Source organism: Sorex fumeus, unplaced genomic scaffold, assembly GCF_029834395.1.
Source record: "Sorex fumeus unplaced genomic scaffold, SorFum_2.1 ptg000008l, whole genome shotgun sequence".
NCBI lineage: Eukaryota > Metazoa > Chordata > Mammalia > Eulipotyphla > Soricidae > Sorex > Sorex fumeus.
This window is the reverse complement of record NW_026606065.1, coordinates 21632657-21648451: the sequence shown is the minus strand read 5'-3', so window position 1 is coordinate 21648451 and position 15795 is coordinate 21632657. Positions and strand designations below refer to the sequence as shown.

Sequence of the window (15795 nt, the reverse complement as noted above, 5' to 3'; positions counted from 1 at the left end):
ATTTGTCCCCATGGCTGCACTTGGTTTGACTCTCCTTTCCCCTGCAAGTTTCAAGTGTCAAATCTTTGTGAGCTGCGTCCCCCAGCACCCCCAGTCGTGTGTGTGTGGTTGTGTATATGACACGGCCACACTTTATGCCAGCTCTTGGCTGCCCAGACACTCCAAGTGTCTGTATGTCCCATAACTGTCCTCGGGAAGTGCCACGCAATCCACACACACCAGTAAACGACCGCCACCAGACAGCGGTCAGGGAAACACAGAGAGGTTTGGGGCCTGCTGCCCGGTGATGGTGAGGTAGAATCACTTGCATACCCAGAGAGTCCCTTTGCAAAATCTCACAAGCTGTTGTAGTCCTCTATTTTTTTTTCCTTTTAATCCCAGTAATGAAGAGACGGCGTGTTTCTTCTTGAATATCAAATTATGCCTCTCCCACTGACGTCTCGATGGAATTCTGCGGCAGCTTGCAGAAGAAGCCACAGATATAGAGTAAACGCTGAATCAGTTCCAAGCAGTGGCTCTATAAAAGGAAGCCGAGGCCTCATTATTCTGCTTGGTCCCCAGATGGCTGTTTCTCCTTAAGCTGTTTCCTTGCCGAGTTTATCGTAGCAGAAAGGCTCAGAGGAGAGCTGTCATTTCGCTCCACTGTCAATTAAATCATGTGATTACCAGGTTGCCAGGAACCCAGGCCCTTTGAGCGAAGCATTTGAACATAAATTTGGGCAGTTTCCCACAAAATTACTAATTATGAGGCTATTTGAATGGCTTTCGGTTCCGGTTGTGGTCTGGCCACTTCTCTCTGAGGCTCTTTGGAGGGACGGACCAATGCTGGGACTCTCGGCCTCCCCTGTACCCCCGCCTCCTGTCTCACAGTTCTTAGGCTCCTTCGATGCCTGGAGAGTCACAGTGGTGACTTGAGTAACTTGTTCCCAAATTCAGGGAATGAAGGTCGCCCTTCAAGCTTAGGCACTTGCCCCGTATTGTGGCGTCTCCCTGGCCCCCAGAAGGCTCAGGTCCCACAGTGAGGAGGACAGGGTCCTCATGCACCCCCTGCTAAGCCTCTCCTGCTGCCTCCCCCCTGCTCCCGTGGGTGGGCCTGGCCGCTGTGGGTGCACTGTTCAGAGCGGGGGATCCGGGACATGTGGGCTGTAGCACGTGGGATGGGTCATGGCGGGCTCCCCGACAGGTCACCTGGGGTTGGAGACTTGCCACACTTCTGCAGGCAGCTCTGTGCCTGCCCACATGCCAGAACATGCGGGCCACGGACGTGTCACTCCCTTCCCTTCTCGCCACAGCCCCGTGGGTGGGGGCCAATTGTGAATGGATAATTTTTTTATTTTCTGTAATTTCATTGGTGGGCTGAAGCAATAGCACAGTGGATAGGGCGTTTGCCTTGCACGCAGCCAACCTAGCCAACCTGGGTTTGATTCCTCTGCCCCTCTTGGAGAGCCCAGCAAGCTACTGAGAGTATCTCGCCTGCACAGCAAAGCCTGGCTAGCTACCCATGACGTTATTCAATATGCCAGACACAGTAACAAGTGTCACAATGGAGACATTACTGGGCCCGCTCGAGCAAATTGATGAACAATGGGAGGACAGTGACAGTGACAGTGAATTTAATTGGTGGATAAACTGGGGCTTTAAAAAAGTAGCTTTCCAGCAGGGCCAGGCCCCCAGTCCAGATCTGCCTGACCTCAGGATCTTCTGGTCACTTGCATTTTCATTCCAATACAGCCCAGCCTGTGCTGAGCCAGCTGTGAGGACCAGAACCTCTTGCCCACGTCCTCACGGCTGGAGCAGAAGCCGCCCAAGTCTGCCTGTGCTGACCCCACGGAGCAGGAGCTGGGCCATGAGGACCACACAGCACCTCTAGATGAGAGGGCACTCCATAGGAATGGCCACATTCGCCAGCCAGATAAGGTGGTCAGCTGCTGTGTGGGGCCCAGAGCCCCTCAGAAAGCACGTCCTGACCTGCGGTCATCTTCCTTGAGTTTTCTAAGTTTTTAATGTTTGACTTCGTGGTTTACAAACTGTGACTGGTAGGATCCCCTCTAGGAATAGTTCCAGCACCCCTGCCTCCATCTACCCAGGTGCCCACTTCCCCCAACATTTCCCAGTGTCCCTCATCCCCTGTCCCCCTTCTGAAGCCCAGCTCTCAGGCACATTGGTCATTCCCTGACTCTGTTTCCTCAAACCCACCTCTGGCAGATTGTTCTGTGTGTCCCTCTCTGCCCGATGGACTTTGCTCAGTGAGATATTCTCCAGCTCCATCTTCATGGCGGCAAATTGCATGACTTCATCTTTCTCATAGCTGTATAGTATTCCACTGTGTAGATGCACCTCTGTTTCTTCATCTATCATTGGTTCTTGGACACTTGGGCTGTTTTCAGACTTTGGATGTAGTGACCAGTGCTGCAGTGCTCATAGGAGTGCAGATGTCTTTGCTAAATTTGAAAGGACTTTTTCAAGGCGATCATGAGGAAGCCCGCAATCCTCAGATGCTGGTTATGTGTCTGGGCATGCTTGAATCACGGATTGGAGGGTGCCAGAAACACAGTGAGGGAGAAGAAGGTAAGGATCTGCCTTGCCTCCTAGAGAGTCCCTCAGCAGCAGAGAAGAGGGACCCGTCTGCTGGTGGGAGAGTCTGAGAGAGGAAACCGGTCACAGGGACCCCCACACTGCGCTCCCCCTGAGCTGTGTTTTTCAGCTGCCCACTCAGGAAGGTGGGTGTAGGAGGAGAACTCAGTTATCTCTGCAGGAAAGACATCCACGGGGAAAACCCATTTTTCCCTTTCATAATTTCAATTTACTTAAAAATCATTTTATTGAGATTCTAAGATTTACACTATTGTTAATGCGGGTTTCTCATGCACAAACTCCTAATCTCACACCCACGTCCAGTGACCCAGTTGCCTGCTGATCCCATGCCCACGTCCAGTGACCCCACCGCCCTCTGACCCCACACCCAGGTCCAGTGACCCCGCTGCCCTCTGACCCCACACCCATTCCCAGTGATCCATCCCTGTCGCCTCTCTTAGACCATAGACAAGATAGGAAAACACCTTGGGGCTGGAGCAGTAGCACAGCGGGTAGGGTATTTGCCTTGCAGGCGGCCGACCCAGGTTGGATTCCCAGCATCCCATATGGTCCGCCGAGCACCGTCAGGGGTAATTCCTGAGTACAGAGCCAGGAGTAACCCCTGTGCATCGCCGGGTGTGACCCAAAAAGAGAAGCAGAAAAATATGAAAACACCCCAGATGCCTTCAGCTATTCTTCAGATGGAGAGAGCCTCTTGTCAGCGACATGACCATGTGAGGGGATGCGCTCCCGTGTAGGGTCCTTTCCGGGGGGATGGGAGAGGGCAGGCGCCCGTCCTTCCTCCCAGCCCGTCCTCTCCTGGGGACCAGGAGAAACTCACCCAGGATGTCTTCTTCTTCCTGCATCTCTGCCCTCTGAGGGCTGCCCTGGGCCTGGGCTGGCCCTGCGCTCGCAGTGGACAGTAGATGGTGTGGAGAGTGTGCCCTGCTGAGAGCCGAGCGCTGACCCTTCTCCTCTTCTCTTGCAGTGCTGCGGCTGCTGACGGCGGGGGCTGACCCGCATGGCCTCACCTGCTCCGGGGGCTCCCTGCTGCACCTGGTAAGGAACCAGGAGGGGAGCATCTGCGGGGGGCTGTCACCGTGGATGGGTGGAAAGGGGTGGTTTCTTGACAGCTGGATGATGACTGCAGGACTCTGGCTGCTCCAAGGGACAGAGCCCCAGGTAGCCCCGAGCGGGACCTGCCCTCCCGAGCCCTAGGCAGTGTCCTCCCATTCATCCACAGATGCCCAAGTGACTCCCGCGGCCATGTGTGCTCCGACGCTGGCCCCTGGCTGGACTTTCCTGCACTCTGTTGGTGTCATGTTTAGGAGTCGGGGAATGACCACAGGAACCAAGAAATACTAGCGTGCAGGGACTCAGTTAAGTCAACCCCAACCTTTCCCGTGTGAAGTCCAGGGGCCACTGTGAAGCTCAGAATGCCACGTTGGGAACCCAGCTAAGCATAAAGGCTTCACCCACAAGCCCTCCTGGCGGCGTTCTCAGGGTGCCTGCACCTGGGAATCTGCTGGAAGCTCTGAAGTACTGCCTGCTGCTTCCCACTCCAGTCCATCCCTGGGGAGTCTGCATTGGCCTTTCTGGGCTGTGCGAGTTGGAGATGCTCCCCCTTCCCTACCGAAAAGTCTCCCTTCGAGCAAGCCAGGGCGGGAACCCCAGCCCACAAGAGCGGTGGGTGAAGTTGGCCCATTCGGGGGTCCAGCCGTTCCTGCTCCCGGCAAGGCTGACCTTTGCCGTCTCAGGTCTGACCCTGACGTCTCTCCCCCCATGTGCACCCTGCCCGTGTGGCCATGGGAGGTCTAGGAGGCAACCCTGCTTTAGTGCCTACCCCCTCAGAGACGAAGACAGACCCGGATTAGGGTGGGCAGGGCCCAGTCTTCTGGAGTGGACACTCACGTGACTGAAGCCCGATGCCTCCGTCTGTCCCTCCCAGATGGGACACCCAGAGACTGTGACCACTTCCTGCCCTCCCTCCCACTGCCCTGGGCAGACCTGGTGTGTGTGTGTGTGTGTGTGTGTGTGTGTGTGTGTGTGTGTAGGTGGAGGATCGGCTGCGTCCCAGCCCAGCTCCCTCTCCCCACCAGGGACACGCGATGGTCACTGCACTCACTTCGAGTGTGGCTGCGATGACCAGCTCTCAGGAAAGGTGCCCCCAAGCCACGTCCTGTATTGTCCCTGGGACACGTGCTGGCTTCATGAGCATTGTGCTGGGTCATCTCTTGATGCTCCTATGGAACCGCCTGTCAGCTGAGTGCAGAAACGCTGTGTGGCATGTGTGCGGGGGGCCCAGGTCACAGGCTGGGGAGTGGTTCTGGCCTCTCTCCAGGCAGAAGTGAGTGAGTGTCCTTGCAACTCTGGCCAGGTCATGACCACCTGTGCCCCACACACCTGTACTCACCTCCTCCATGCCCTGATTCTGGTGCTGGCTCCCAAGTGCCCATCTTGCTTCCGCTCAGTGCTCCCCCTCTCACATCCCCTGGAGGGGTCATGCCCTCACTGCCCCTGCTCTAAGCACATCTCAGCCAACAGGCCCTGCCACCCTGTGGCATTTCCTGATGCTCCAGGCCGACTCCACACTCAATCCACATTGGTCGTGTTGGTTAATTCATCTGTGATAAAATATTGTCACCAAGTAGATTGTGGCTCATGCAGTCATTTTTATTGGTCCTCCGGGCACTGGACACATGGTCAGTCCCTGGTGAGTGGTCAGTGTCTGCCTGTCTAACACCACCGACCGTCCTCCAGGCCCTGCGTCGATGCTTCTGCCGACTGTCCGCTTACTACTGTGTGGCCAGCGAGGCAAGAGTCGGTGGCTCTTGGCCCACAATGACATTGTCACCACATTGTAGCGCTCAGCAGACTGAATGAGTCTGTCAGTCAAATGTGCGAGCTTGCTAGATTAATTAATACTTGATGCTGTGATAGAAGTTAGAGATACATACAGAGATGCAAATCTCTGCGAGCAGTTGATTTTTTTGAGAGAGAGAAAGAACAATGTGCCCTGATTGATGCTTCTCCGAGCCGGGCTGAGCAGGTGAGCGGGACCAGGTGTTAGGGACTCATCCTCCTCGAACTCTGCTGGAGGCTTTCTGGGCTCCAGATCCGACCTCATCTGCTTTGATCCGACGTCTCATAACTTGCGATTCCTGCTTCTACAGACCTGTCACAGTGGATAATAATTAGAGGATTAGTGCTTTTCTCTCTGCTAGATTGAGTTTCAAAATCTGGGACTGTCTTCGATACTTTGATATCCCTTTATATTTTTTCTTATTCTGATCACGGTGCTGAGAATGAGCCTCGGGCTCTTGCTTGGGAGTCACGTGCGTTCCCACGGGGAGCCGGGCCTCAGTCAGGACTTCCAACCTCCTTCTCATGGCGTGAGTGGGGCTCGCTCCACGCTTCATTAGTGGCTGAGGGCGAATGCATGGGTGGGTGAGGGGCACAAAGACCCCCCCGCGCTTGATATTATTTTGAGTCCAGGTAGCAGGGGATGAAGATTCAGAAAATGGCAGAGTCTGAAAGAGCATCGAAGAGGGATGATTGAGGGGACGGGCAGCTGGGCACGAGCGTTAGCCCAAATGCAAGTGCAGACAGGACCCTTCTCCCTGCTAGTCAGGTGCGGAGGCTGAAGTGAGAGAGAGAGGAGCAGCGGGAATGTGGGGGGGGGGACCACTGAGGGGCTCAGCGCTGCGCCTTCCCTCCCAGGGGTCACTGAGTAAATACAAACAAATGAGAAATTGTGGGTTGCCAGTGAAATGAAATTACAGGGTTTCATCCCTGCTGTAGGCGCTGAAAAGGGCAATTTGGGCTTCTGGAATGTCATGCAGTCTCTGTGGGGTGCCCCACCTTGCTGCCTGGGGAAGGGGTGGGGGCTTGGGCTCTAATTGCATGTTCTCAGAGCCACTGCTGAGGAACGGGCAGCCTGTTTGGGCGGCATCAAGGAGCCTTGCCAGGGGCGAGCTCATCCAGAGACGCCCTGAGGACTCCCTGTCCACGTGGATTCCGGAGCATCCAGCGTCCAGGGCTGCGCACACCACGAGAGCGTCAGTCCACACCCAGGGATAGCAGCTAGTTGACAAACAGGCATCAAAATTCTCCCCATCCTGGGAGACTTTGTTTGATCATCTTAACCCATGTTTCCAAGAACTGGCCTGTTTTCCAGCCTGCCGCGGTTAAATACTGTCTTTTCCCAGGGTATGACAGGTGCCCGAGACTATTACAGAGGGAACATGGCAGCCAGTCACAATATTTGCACCCCAGGAATTGAGTCTCAGGGGGACAATATAGAAGAAAACTCGAATTTAGAGTTTGGGGAGGGGGAGAAAAATAAATGCAATATTTATGGAGGTAGAAATAGAATCACACAGGCTTTGCTGAAGTGCTATCCAGGGATTTTTCAGACCTGAGCTCCTGATGATAAAGGGCCCCACTGGGGTGGAGCAGGAAATGCAAAACTCTCTCAATTCTGTCCTGACAGCTGGGGGCCATAGTGGAGTTAATGAAGCATTTTAGAGGTAGGACCAGGCCAGAGGGCTACTGTGGGGATCAGGTACTTCCTTTGCATATTACTCACCTGGGTAGGTCCCTGCCACTGCATCTGTTCCTCCAAGGAAGACCAAGAGTTACTTGGGCGAGGTGAGCACTGAGCACCACCTACTGGAATGCCCAAAACATAGAAACAGGACACACTATCTGCTCTGGTGGACTCCAGCCCTGACATATACATGGACATTACAGAGATGGAACTCAGGCAGCTAGAAAGAACACCGAGCCAGGGCAGAGAGGGAACGAGACATTCTATAAGTGTTAACAGCAGCTCAGACAAAAGAGCATGGTACCGTCAGAGGACAGGGAGAGGAGTCCAGTAGCAGAGAAGAGCCCACAAGCTAAACCAAACACTACAAGATGTTATGATTGAGATGACCTGGGTTGTAATAGCACGTACATTTTGTGTATAAATTTACTGCATTTTCGCCACCACCAAAGTGCTGGAATCCTTTTGCTATTATGTTGGTGCCACTTTCCATCCACTCTTTACTGCTGTGCTGGTGTCACATCCAGTCCAGCCCTGGCTGCTGTACTGGCCACTTCCAGTTCACCTCTCACTGCTGCCCTCAGGTCTATAGTCAGAGTCCATGAATTTGTGACCATGAGACACTGGCTGTCCCCTCGCTTTGCTTCATAATGTGCACCTATGAGTGAGCTTGTCCTCCTTCTGCCTGAAGCATGGGCCCCTTTCACTTATAGCAAAAGGCAGGATTTTATCATCTTGTATCCGAGAGTTACCCTACTGTGTATATAGACCGCAGCTTTGTTGTGTGCCTCTCTGTCATGGTGCATTTGCTTCATTTCCAGATCTTGGCTGTTGTGCTCCACACTGCATAAAGCTAGGCACACACAGATCTTTCCAGACTAATATTTTTGCGTTTGGGAAGTAGAAGCAGAGAAGTGGAATCATATTCCTGCATTCCATTGATGATCTTTTGGGAAGCCTCCACAGTGTTTTTTGTTGAGATTGAACCAGACGATATTCCCCCCAATAGTGCATGCGGGTTCCCTTTTCACCCTGTCCCCAATAAGGCTGGTTATTTCTTGTCATTTTAATATAAGATCATTCTCACTGGTGTTAGGTAATATGTCATCATCATTTTTATTTAATTTCCCTGATGAGATGGTATGTTTAGGAAAGCCTGCTCGGATCGGGGCTGAGCATCCTCCACCCAGATCCTCCATCTTCCGGTAGGCAGGGGTCACACCCACCAACTGGCCCCCAGCACCGTGTAATCCCATCAATGGCAAAGACCCAGAGACTATAAAACCCAGCTCCCAGAAGTGTGCGGCCACATTTGCGGCCACGTGACATCTTTTTTTTTTTTTTAAATCTCATTCTTACTTTGGACAACCTGGCAGGCTACCGAATGTAACCTGCCCACACGGCAGAGTCTGTCAAACTTCCCGTGGCGTACCCAATATGCCAAATACCAGTAACAATGATAGGTCTCATTCTCCTAACCCTGAAAGAGCCTTGAATATGGCTCCTTTTAAAATCTCAGGGCTAGGGCGAAGGAGACGTTACTGGTGCCTGCTCGAGGCAATCGACAAACAACAGGATGATAATGATCATGATCGTGATGAGATGTGGCGATGAACACTTTTCAACTCCTCCCCCACCAGCCCCCCACTTGGTTGTCTGTCTGTCCTCTTAAAGGATGTACATCTGCTCATCTCTGTCCATTTTGGATGGGGTTATTGGATTTCTGTTGCTGAGCTTTGCAAGTTCCTTATCTATCTGGATATTAACTTTTAACCTGATGCTAAATATGTGGATATTTTCTCCCATTTAGTAGATAGAATGTCTTTAGAAGCTTTAGTTTCTTTTGCCTCGCTGAAAAAGGTCAGTTTGATGTTGTTCCATTGTTTAGTTCTGCTCCCCACCCCCACCTTTGCCAATGGAGTTGAATCATTGGAAATATCTCGGAGGTCACTATCAAAAAGAGTTCCTGCCTATATTTTCCTTGTTGTGCCTTATGGATTCCGGCCTGATATCAAGGTTTTAAATCCATTTTGGATTGATTTTTGTGTATGGTGTGAGACATGGATCTAATTTATTTTTTAGGATCTGACTATCAGATTTTCCCAACGAGACATTTTTGGAGGAGTCTTTCCTTCTTGCATTTAACTCTTGCACCATTTATTCGCTGGCCAGGCTGAGGGTGCTTCAAGCAGCGCTCTGTCCTGGGCTGCAGGATGGAGCCTCTACCTGATGGTCACTCACTGCCAGGAGGGGGCCCTGACCCCTCTGACCACTGCAGGAGGCCCCCCAAATAAAAATAGAGCTTTCCATCACTTTATTTTCTTGGTGTTTCTTTGACTATTCAGGGAGTTTTAAGATTCCATACGAACGTTAACAGCATTTGTTCTGTATCCTTAAAGAATGCCATTGGAATTTTTCTGGGAATTGCATTGAATCTATATTATGCTGTAGGCAATATAGCCTTTTTGCTCATCTTAATTCTTCCATGAACATGGGATACCATTCCATTTCACTGTGTCCTTTTCTGTTTATTTTAATAGTGACATCATTTTTAATTAAGTTGAAACAAGGTTTCAAGCCTCATAACCTCTGTTAAGTTGGTCTAGATGCTTGGTGTTTTCTGTACAGTATACTTAGTAGGTTTTTTGTTTGTTTGCTTCTGTTTTAGCACTCCAGGGTCACTCCTGGCAGGGCTCAGGGCTCACGGGGCTGAAGTAAGCATTTACAGCAAGAAATAGTATTTATCAGTTTGGTAAAATGCCCAGATGAACACCAGGAGCCCCTGGGAATCTTTGCTTCATCATCTCAGTTTCCTGGAAACTATGACCATTGATAATACAGATGGAAAGAATAACACTTTCTTAGGCCAGAGTATTTCAGGCAGTTTATTTATGCCAAGGTAGCTCGCTTATCACTATTCTCTGGGGGAATAAAAGGTCTGAGAAACAGAAATGATAAGAGTAAATCCGGGGACTGCAAGGGGGGGATAGTCACACCTGTTCACGCCAGGTGAAAGGAATGGCAGCCAATGGGTTGATGTGGAATATTCTAGACCACATGCAAGCACCATAAAACCTCAGACATTTTGGAAATCACCACAAATTCAAATTTAGTAGTAGATCCAACTCTCTCTCCCTCTTCTTTCTTATCCTCTGTTTCTGTCTGATGGTAGAAAGATGCTTTTGGACCGTTGGGAAATCCTAATCCTCTGAGAAGGGGATGGGGCAGAGTTGATCCTAATGAATCGAATCATCATTCCACTCCATAGTCACTGCAAAGTTCAAACAGATTTTTATGCTGTAGAAAAATTGTGCTACAAATAGGACTCCTTCTGATGTATCTCATTCAGATTGGAGGCTACCCCTGCAGCTCTGGGATCAATGCAGAGAAACGAAAGGTTTCCTGAAAACCTCCAGCCTTTAAAACTCACCCACCATAGTCCAAGCCTAGAGGCAAGGCAAACTGACTGGAGATGACTTTCTTGTGTGATCACCAACTCTAATGACGTGTCCAGGTTCGGCTTCTCTGAGTGAGAGTTTTCAGGGTTGTTCAGGATGTGCTTCTTAGCCAGACAAGAGAGCTATAACACCTCTAACATCCATATAACAAGACTCCAGGAAAAGCAGCATAGCTGTAGTTTGCAACAGTCTTTGCTACTTGGTTCCTGTGGTGTGTTCATAGTCTCTTCTGCTGAGTCTCTTGCACACGTTGACTTGGGTTCAGATTCTGAGAAAGCTTCCCCGTCCAGACACAGTTAGGCCAAGGGCACTGCCCGTGAAACTGCCCAGTGCCACGCAGCTGTCCACCAAGTGAGGTGTTGCTTTCTTGTCCAAGGGCGTTCACCAGCAGGCTTACAAAAAGTTGGTGTTTGCCAGCTTGCTTTCCAAGTCTGGTTCTGGAGGAGACTGGAACATTTGGGTCTGAGGTGAAAATGTTAGAAACAACTAACAGTCTTAGACATGGCAAGAAGGGAGAGGGGTCACAGAGCAGAGTGTCGGGGATACTCGGGAGTGCCCTGGGGGGGGGCCTGGAAACTGTCATCCTGGGAGTATCCCGGCACCCTGACATCTTATCTGCCCTGGAGGTCAGTGCGGACCAGTTCCAGAGGACAGAGACAGGAAGGGACATAGAGTTCAGAAGCCCAGGACGGGAAAAGTGCAGAGATTCTAGAAGAATCTGATAAGCTCAGAAACGGCCCAGTGCTCCCCCAGGGGGAAATGATTTTCTCAGGACAGTGAAGCCCACAGAGCAGGTGGCGTCTGCACACCTGGATTTGCTCTTGGGCTCTGGGGCTGTTCCCAGGTGTGCAGGTGTGTTGGGAAGGGGGTGGGCTCCAAAGGCCCCTCGGGCAGAGTTATGGATGGGCCGAGGGTAGCTGGAGGCAGCCTGGGTAAGGGGTGGGCCATCTCTGTCTCCTGGCCCTGAAGTCTCAGAGTTTTGTGCCGTAAAAACTAGGCTTGATTTTTAGTTTGTGTTGGAGTCACACCTGGTAGGGCTCAGGGGAACATTTGGGGTGTCAGGGATAGCACCTGCGTCAGCCACATGCAAGGCAAGTGCTCTTTCCACTGTACTATCACTCCAGCCCCTTATCTGGGGTTTCGGTCTGGTACCATCACCCTGAAATCCTTCATCATTTTGGGTAAACATCCGCATATCCATGTGCCCCTGGATGGACCCAACAAATCCTCTCCAGCTAGGCCCTAGGGGTGATTCCCACTGGGAGAAGGTTATGGGAGACTTTCTAGACATAGGGGTGCTGAGGGATCAGAGCTCGCCTGGGAGGGGGGGGCATAAGGGACAGTGCAGCTGCTGGCTGTTATTAAGGGTCACCCAGAAAAGTCACTGCTGTGCCGAAGAGTGACCAGAATCAGGATGCTGTGTTGCCTGAAGAGAGTTCTTTCCTAGGGGAATTGGGTTTACTATCTGACAGCAATATTGTAAGAACATTGTAGCAGGGATGTTTAGCCATCATAATCTTTTCAGACAAGTGTGATTAGAAGGTATTTATGGCTGTCAAATTATTATTCAGAATTCTGTGAATTGTGGAGAGGGCTTGGTATCGCTTCCCACCTTGCATCTCATTAACTCCTTTTTCCAAAAGAGGACAGGACAGGCCCCATCCTGGGGCATTTGAATTTCAGATGTGGGTTCCTGGGCTGGCAGGCAGGGAGGGGGCTGGCCCCGGAGCTATCAGGAAGACAGAGGAGAGGAGAGAGATGCTTACCTATGAATTTCCTCAGAGAAATTGTATCCAGGCTTCAAATGCTGAGACAGAAGTTCATTGATCTTCCCAACTCTGGACCTGACCTTATCAGCCAGTGTCCCAACCCGCAGCCATGGTGGACGGGGTGCAGGGGGAAGGGTGTCCCTCATACCATCAGGACCCAGGGAGTGACACTGGCTACTGTTACAGCTCACAGCAGATCTCTCTGCTGAAACCCCAAATTTCCTCTCCTTACCGAGTTTTCTGCACCCCAGTACCTGCTCCTGTGAGAACTACCCCACCTTTTCCCTTGTATTGATTATCTCTGGGGAAAGATCAAATTCTACTCCTCCGGTGACTTGTGCTTATGAGCTGTGAGTGAGTCATGAATTTATTTTCCTCCCAGAGTGTCAGTTTACTTTTTTTTTTTGCATGATTTTTAAATTTTGGGTTAGTCTTCTTCCTCTTGTGAACTCTTTGTGTATTTTGAGTAAATGTGTTTTGCTGTCATTTTGCTCTGAGTTACTGACATCTGTAAAAATCTCTGAACGTGTCTTGTGAGGGTTAGAAGCGTCTGATTTTGATAAGGTTCAGTTTGTTAATATTACCCCTTGTGAATTATACTTTTAGTGACATCAGAGATTTTCTCCCACCTTCTTTCCTGAATATTTTGTTAAAGTCTGAGTATTTGTAGTTTTCGTTCTGTCCTTTAAATGTTGACTTTGTGTAGAGTGCAGGGCAAGATCAAAGGGTTTTCTCTGCTTCCGTAGAGACAGTTGTTCCAGCCCACTTGCATGAAGACCACCCTTTCCCCGGCCTTGGAAATGTCCTTGAGAATCAGTGTTGTGCAGTGATTTGATCGTCTCATTGATCCGTCAGCTGTCGTGACCCTATTCTCATCTCCTCTCTAACTTTACATGTTGAAATCAGGCTGCTTTAATGCTGCTCCCCCGATATTTTGGCTGTTACAGGTCTTTGTACTGAATTATGAATTTTAGAGTCCGTTTTTCAATTTCTACAAATCACTGCTGGAGCCTTGATTGCATTTGCATTGCATCTACGGACCAATTTGCAGGGGAGTGATTTCTTAATAATGAATTCAGTTTTTATTGTCATTTATTTTAGTTTTTTCTAATCTGTCTTACCAAAATGTCTAAGTTTTCACACATCTTTTGTCTGAGTTTAGCAGTTTTTGTTTTTTTTTTTTTTTTTTGCTGCTGTTGTTTTTTTTGTTTGTTTGTTTCTTGGTTTGTTTGTTTTGGGTTGGAGCTGCACCTGGCTGTGCCCAGAGCTTACTCCTGGCTTGGTGCTCAGGGATCATTCCTGGTGCGGCTCAGGGGACACCATGGACTGTTGGGGAGTGACCTTGGGTCAACTGTGTGCGCAAGGGAAGCGCCCTCCCTTCTGGCTCCAGCCCTGCTGCTGTATGGGGCCACATCTGCTAGTGTAGTGTTCAGGCCTCACTCCTGGCTCTTTGCTCAGGGGTAGGTCCTGAAGGGGCTTGGGGAACTGACTAGGGTCACCCTTGTGCAGAAAAGACTCCTGGCTCCTGGACTGTCCCTCTGGCCTTGGGATGGATCTTTCAGGTAATGCTTTCTGACTCCAGAACTCAGTTTTTCTTTTCATTTAATTGTCTACGTCAGTCTCTCTAAACAAAGTTTTTTTGATTCTAATATACAAACCTTAAACACATCTTTAGTCTGATTGCAACATTTTGTCTGCCGAGAGTATCCCGCCCGCACGGCAGAGCCTGGCAAGCTCCCCGTGGCGTATTTGATATGCCAAAAACAATAACAAGTCTCTGGTACCCACTCGATGAACAACGGGAAGACAGTACTATAGTGCTACAATATGTTCAGTATTATAATTTATTTCTTGTCTCCCAGACTTTGTGTGACTGTTGTCATTTTACAGGGCCCTGGATTAAAAACCCTCCATTATGATCATACTTAAACTCTCATTTAATGTTAAAGATGGGAACATGAAGGATGTAACTTTAAAAATTGGCGCCAAAGGGCTGGAGTACAAGTGGGGAAGGCATTTGCCTTGCACATGGCTGACCGGGTTCGATCCCAGGCATCCCATATGGTCCCCCCAAGCACCACTACCAGGAGTAATTTCTGAGTGCAAAGCCAGGAGTAAGCCCTGAGCATCTCTGGGTGTGACCCAAAAAGAAAAAAAAATGACACCAAAGTTTTCTACCTAAAGGCATTTGGGCCAGGCACCCTGGGAGGGAACTGATGCTCTCTGCCCTCCCTTTCTCACAGTGCGCTCGCCATGACAACGCCTTCATTGCTGAGATCCTCATTGACAGGGGGCTCGATGTCAACCACCAGGACGAGGACTTGTGGACCCCGATGCACATTGCCTGCGCCTGCGACAACCCTGATGTCCTCCTGCTCCTGATCTTGGTAAGTGAAGCCACGAAGGCCACTGCTCGTTAAAGGCCCCATGCCACTCACAAGGCTGTAGACTTAATGTAAAATCTCTTACCATATGCAGAGGTTTGGTTATTTAAAATGTGCACTTAGCACATATGCTGCCCAAGCCCATGTGCTGCTTGAGCCCACATGGCCGAGCACATGTGGTGCCTAAGAACATTGTCACCCATGTCTCTCCTTTTGAGATGGGGACTTTCCTTCTTTCCTGCTGGGGGATGTGTAGGGGCTCTGTCTGCCCTTGAAGTTCTCTCTTGAGCACATTACTCTCCACTCTCCCATCTTCTCTCCTCCCTTTACTTCAAAACCTCCAATAAAAACTGTGTAATTTCAAAATAATTAAAAAAATAAAATGTATGCCGAGGCTGGGCTGGAGCGATAGCACAGCGGTAGGGCGTTTGCCTTGCATGCAGCCAACATGGCCGACCCGAGTTCAATTCCTCCGCCCCTCTCGGAGAACCCGGCAAGCTACCGAGAGTATGTCGCCTGCACGGCAAAGCCTGGCAAGCTCCCCGTGACGTATTCAATATGCCAAACACAGTAATATCAAGTCTCACGATGAGACGTTACTGGGCCCGCTCAAGCAAAATCGATGAACAATGGGAGGACTGTGACGGTGATGCCGAGGCTAACTCTTATTCACGTGATGTTGATAGAGAACTCAACACCAGTTTGAGGATCACATGGGTCATAAAACAAATCGTCGATGTGTGTCAAGTTCTACTTCTTTGGTCTTATGCTTAGAAATTGTATTTCATACTTGGCAAGTCGTGCCAAAATAAAATGGTTGAATAAGTATGATTTCTTGTCATTCATTCATTCATTCTCCTTCTAATCCAGTTGTTATGTAATAATAGTAATGAGATGACTGATGTTGAATGCCTTCTGATCACAGTCTACAACATTTGCTTCGTGAGAAGGAATTACTATAGAATCACTGGGGTTATTCACTGCTGTTGTTTGCCATTAGCGTTCAGGTCCTGACTTTGACTCTCAAGGTATTCTTTAGTTATTTTGGAAATAGAATTGTT

At 50.0% G+C, this 15795-nt stretch overlaps 1 protein-coding gene across 1 annotated transcript in view; it reads left to right on the top strand.

Moving 5' to 3' along the window:
* Window positions 1-15795, top strand: part of LOC130019334 (unconventional myosin-XVI-like) — a 302696-nt gene that overhangs the window by 154982 nt on the left and 131919 nt on the right. The window contains exons 3-4 of the mRNA XM_056109961.1: window positions 3563-3633; window positions 14594-14737. Coding sequence (XP_055965936.1) covers window positions 3563-3633; window positions 14594-14737 — 215 coding nt within the window. The remainder of the gene's footprint in view (window positions 1-3562; window positions 3634-14593; window positions 14738-15795) is intronic.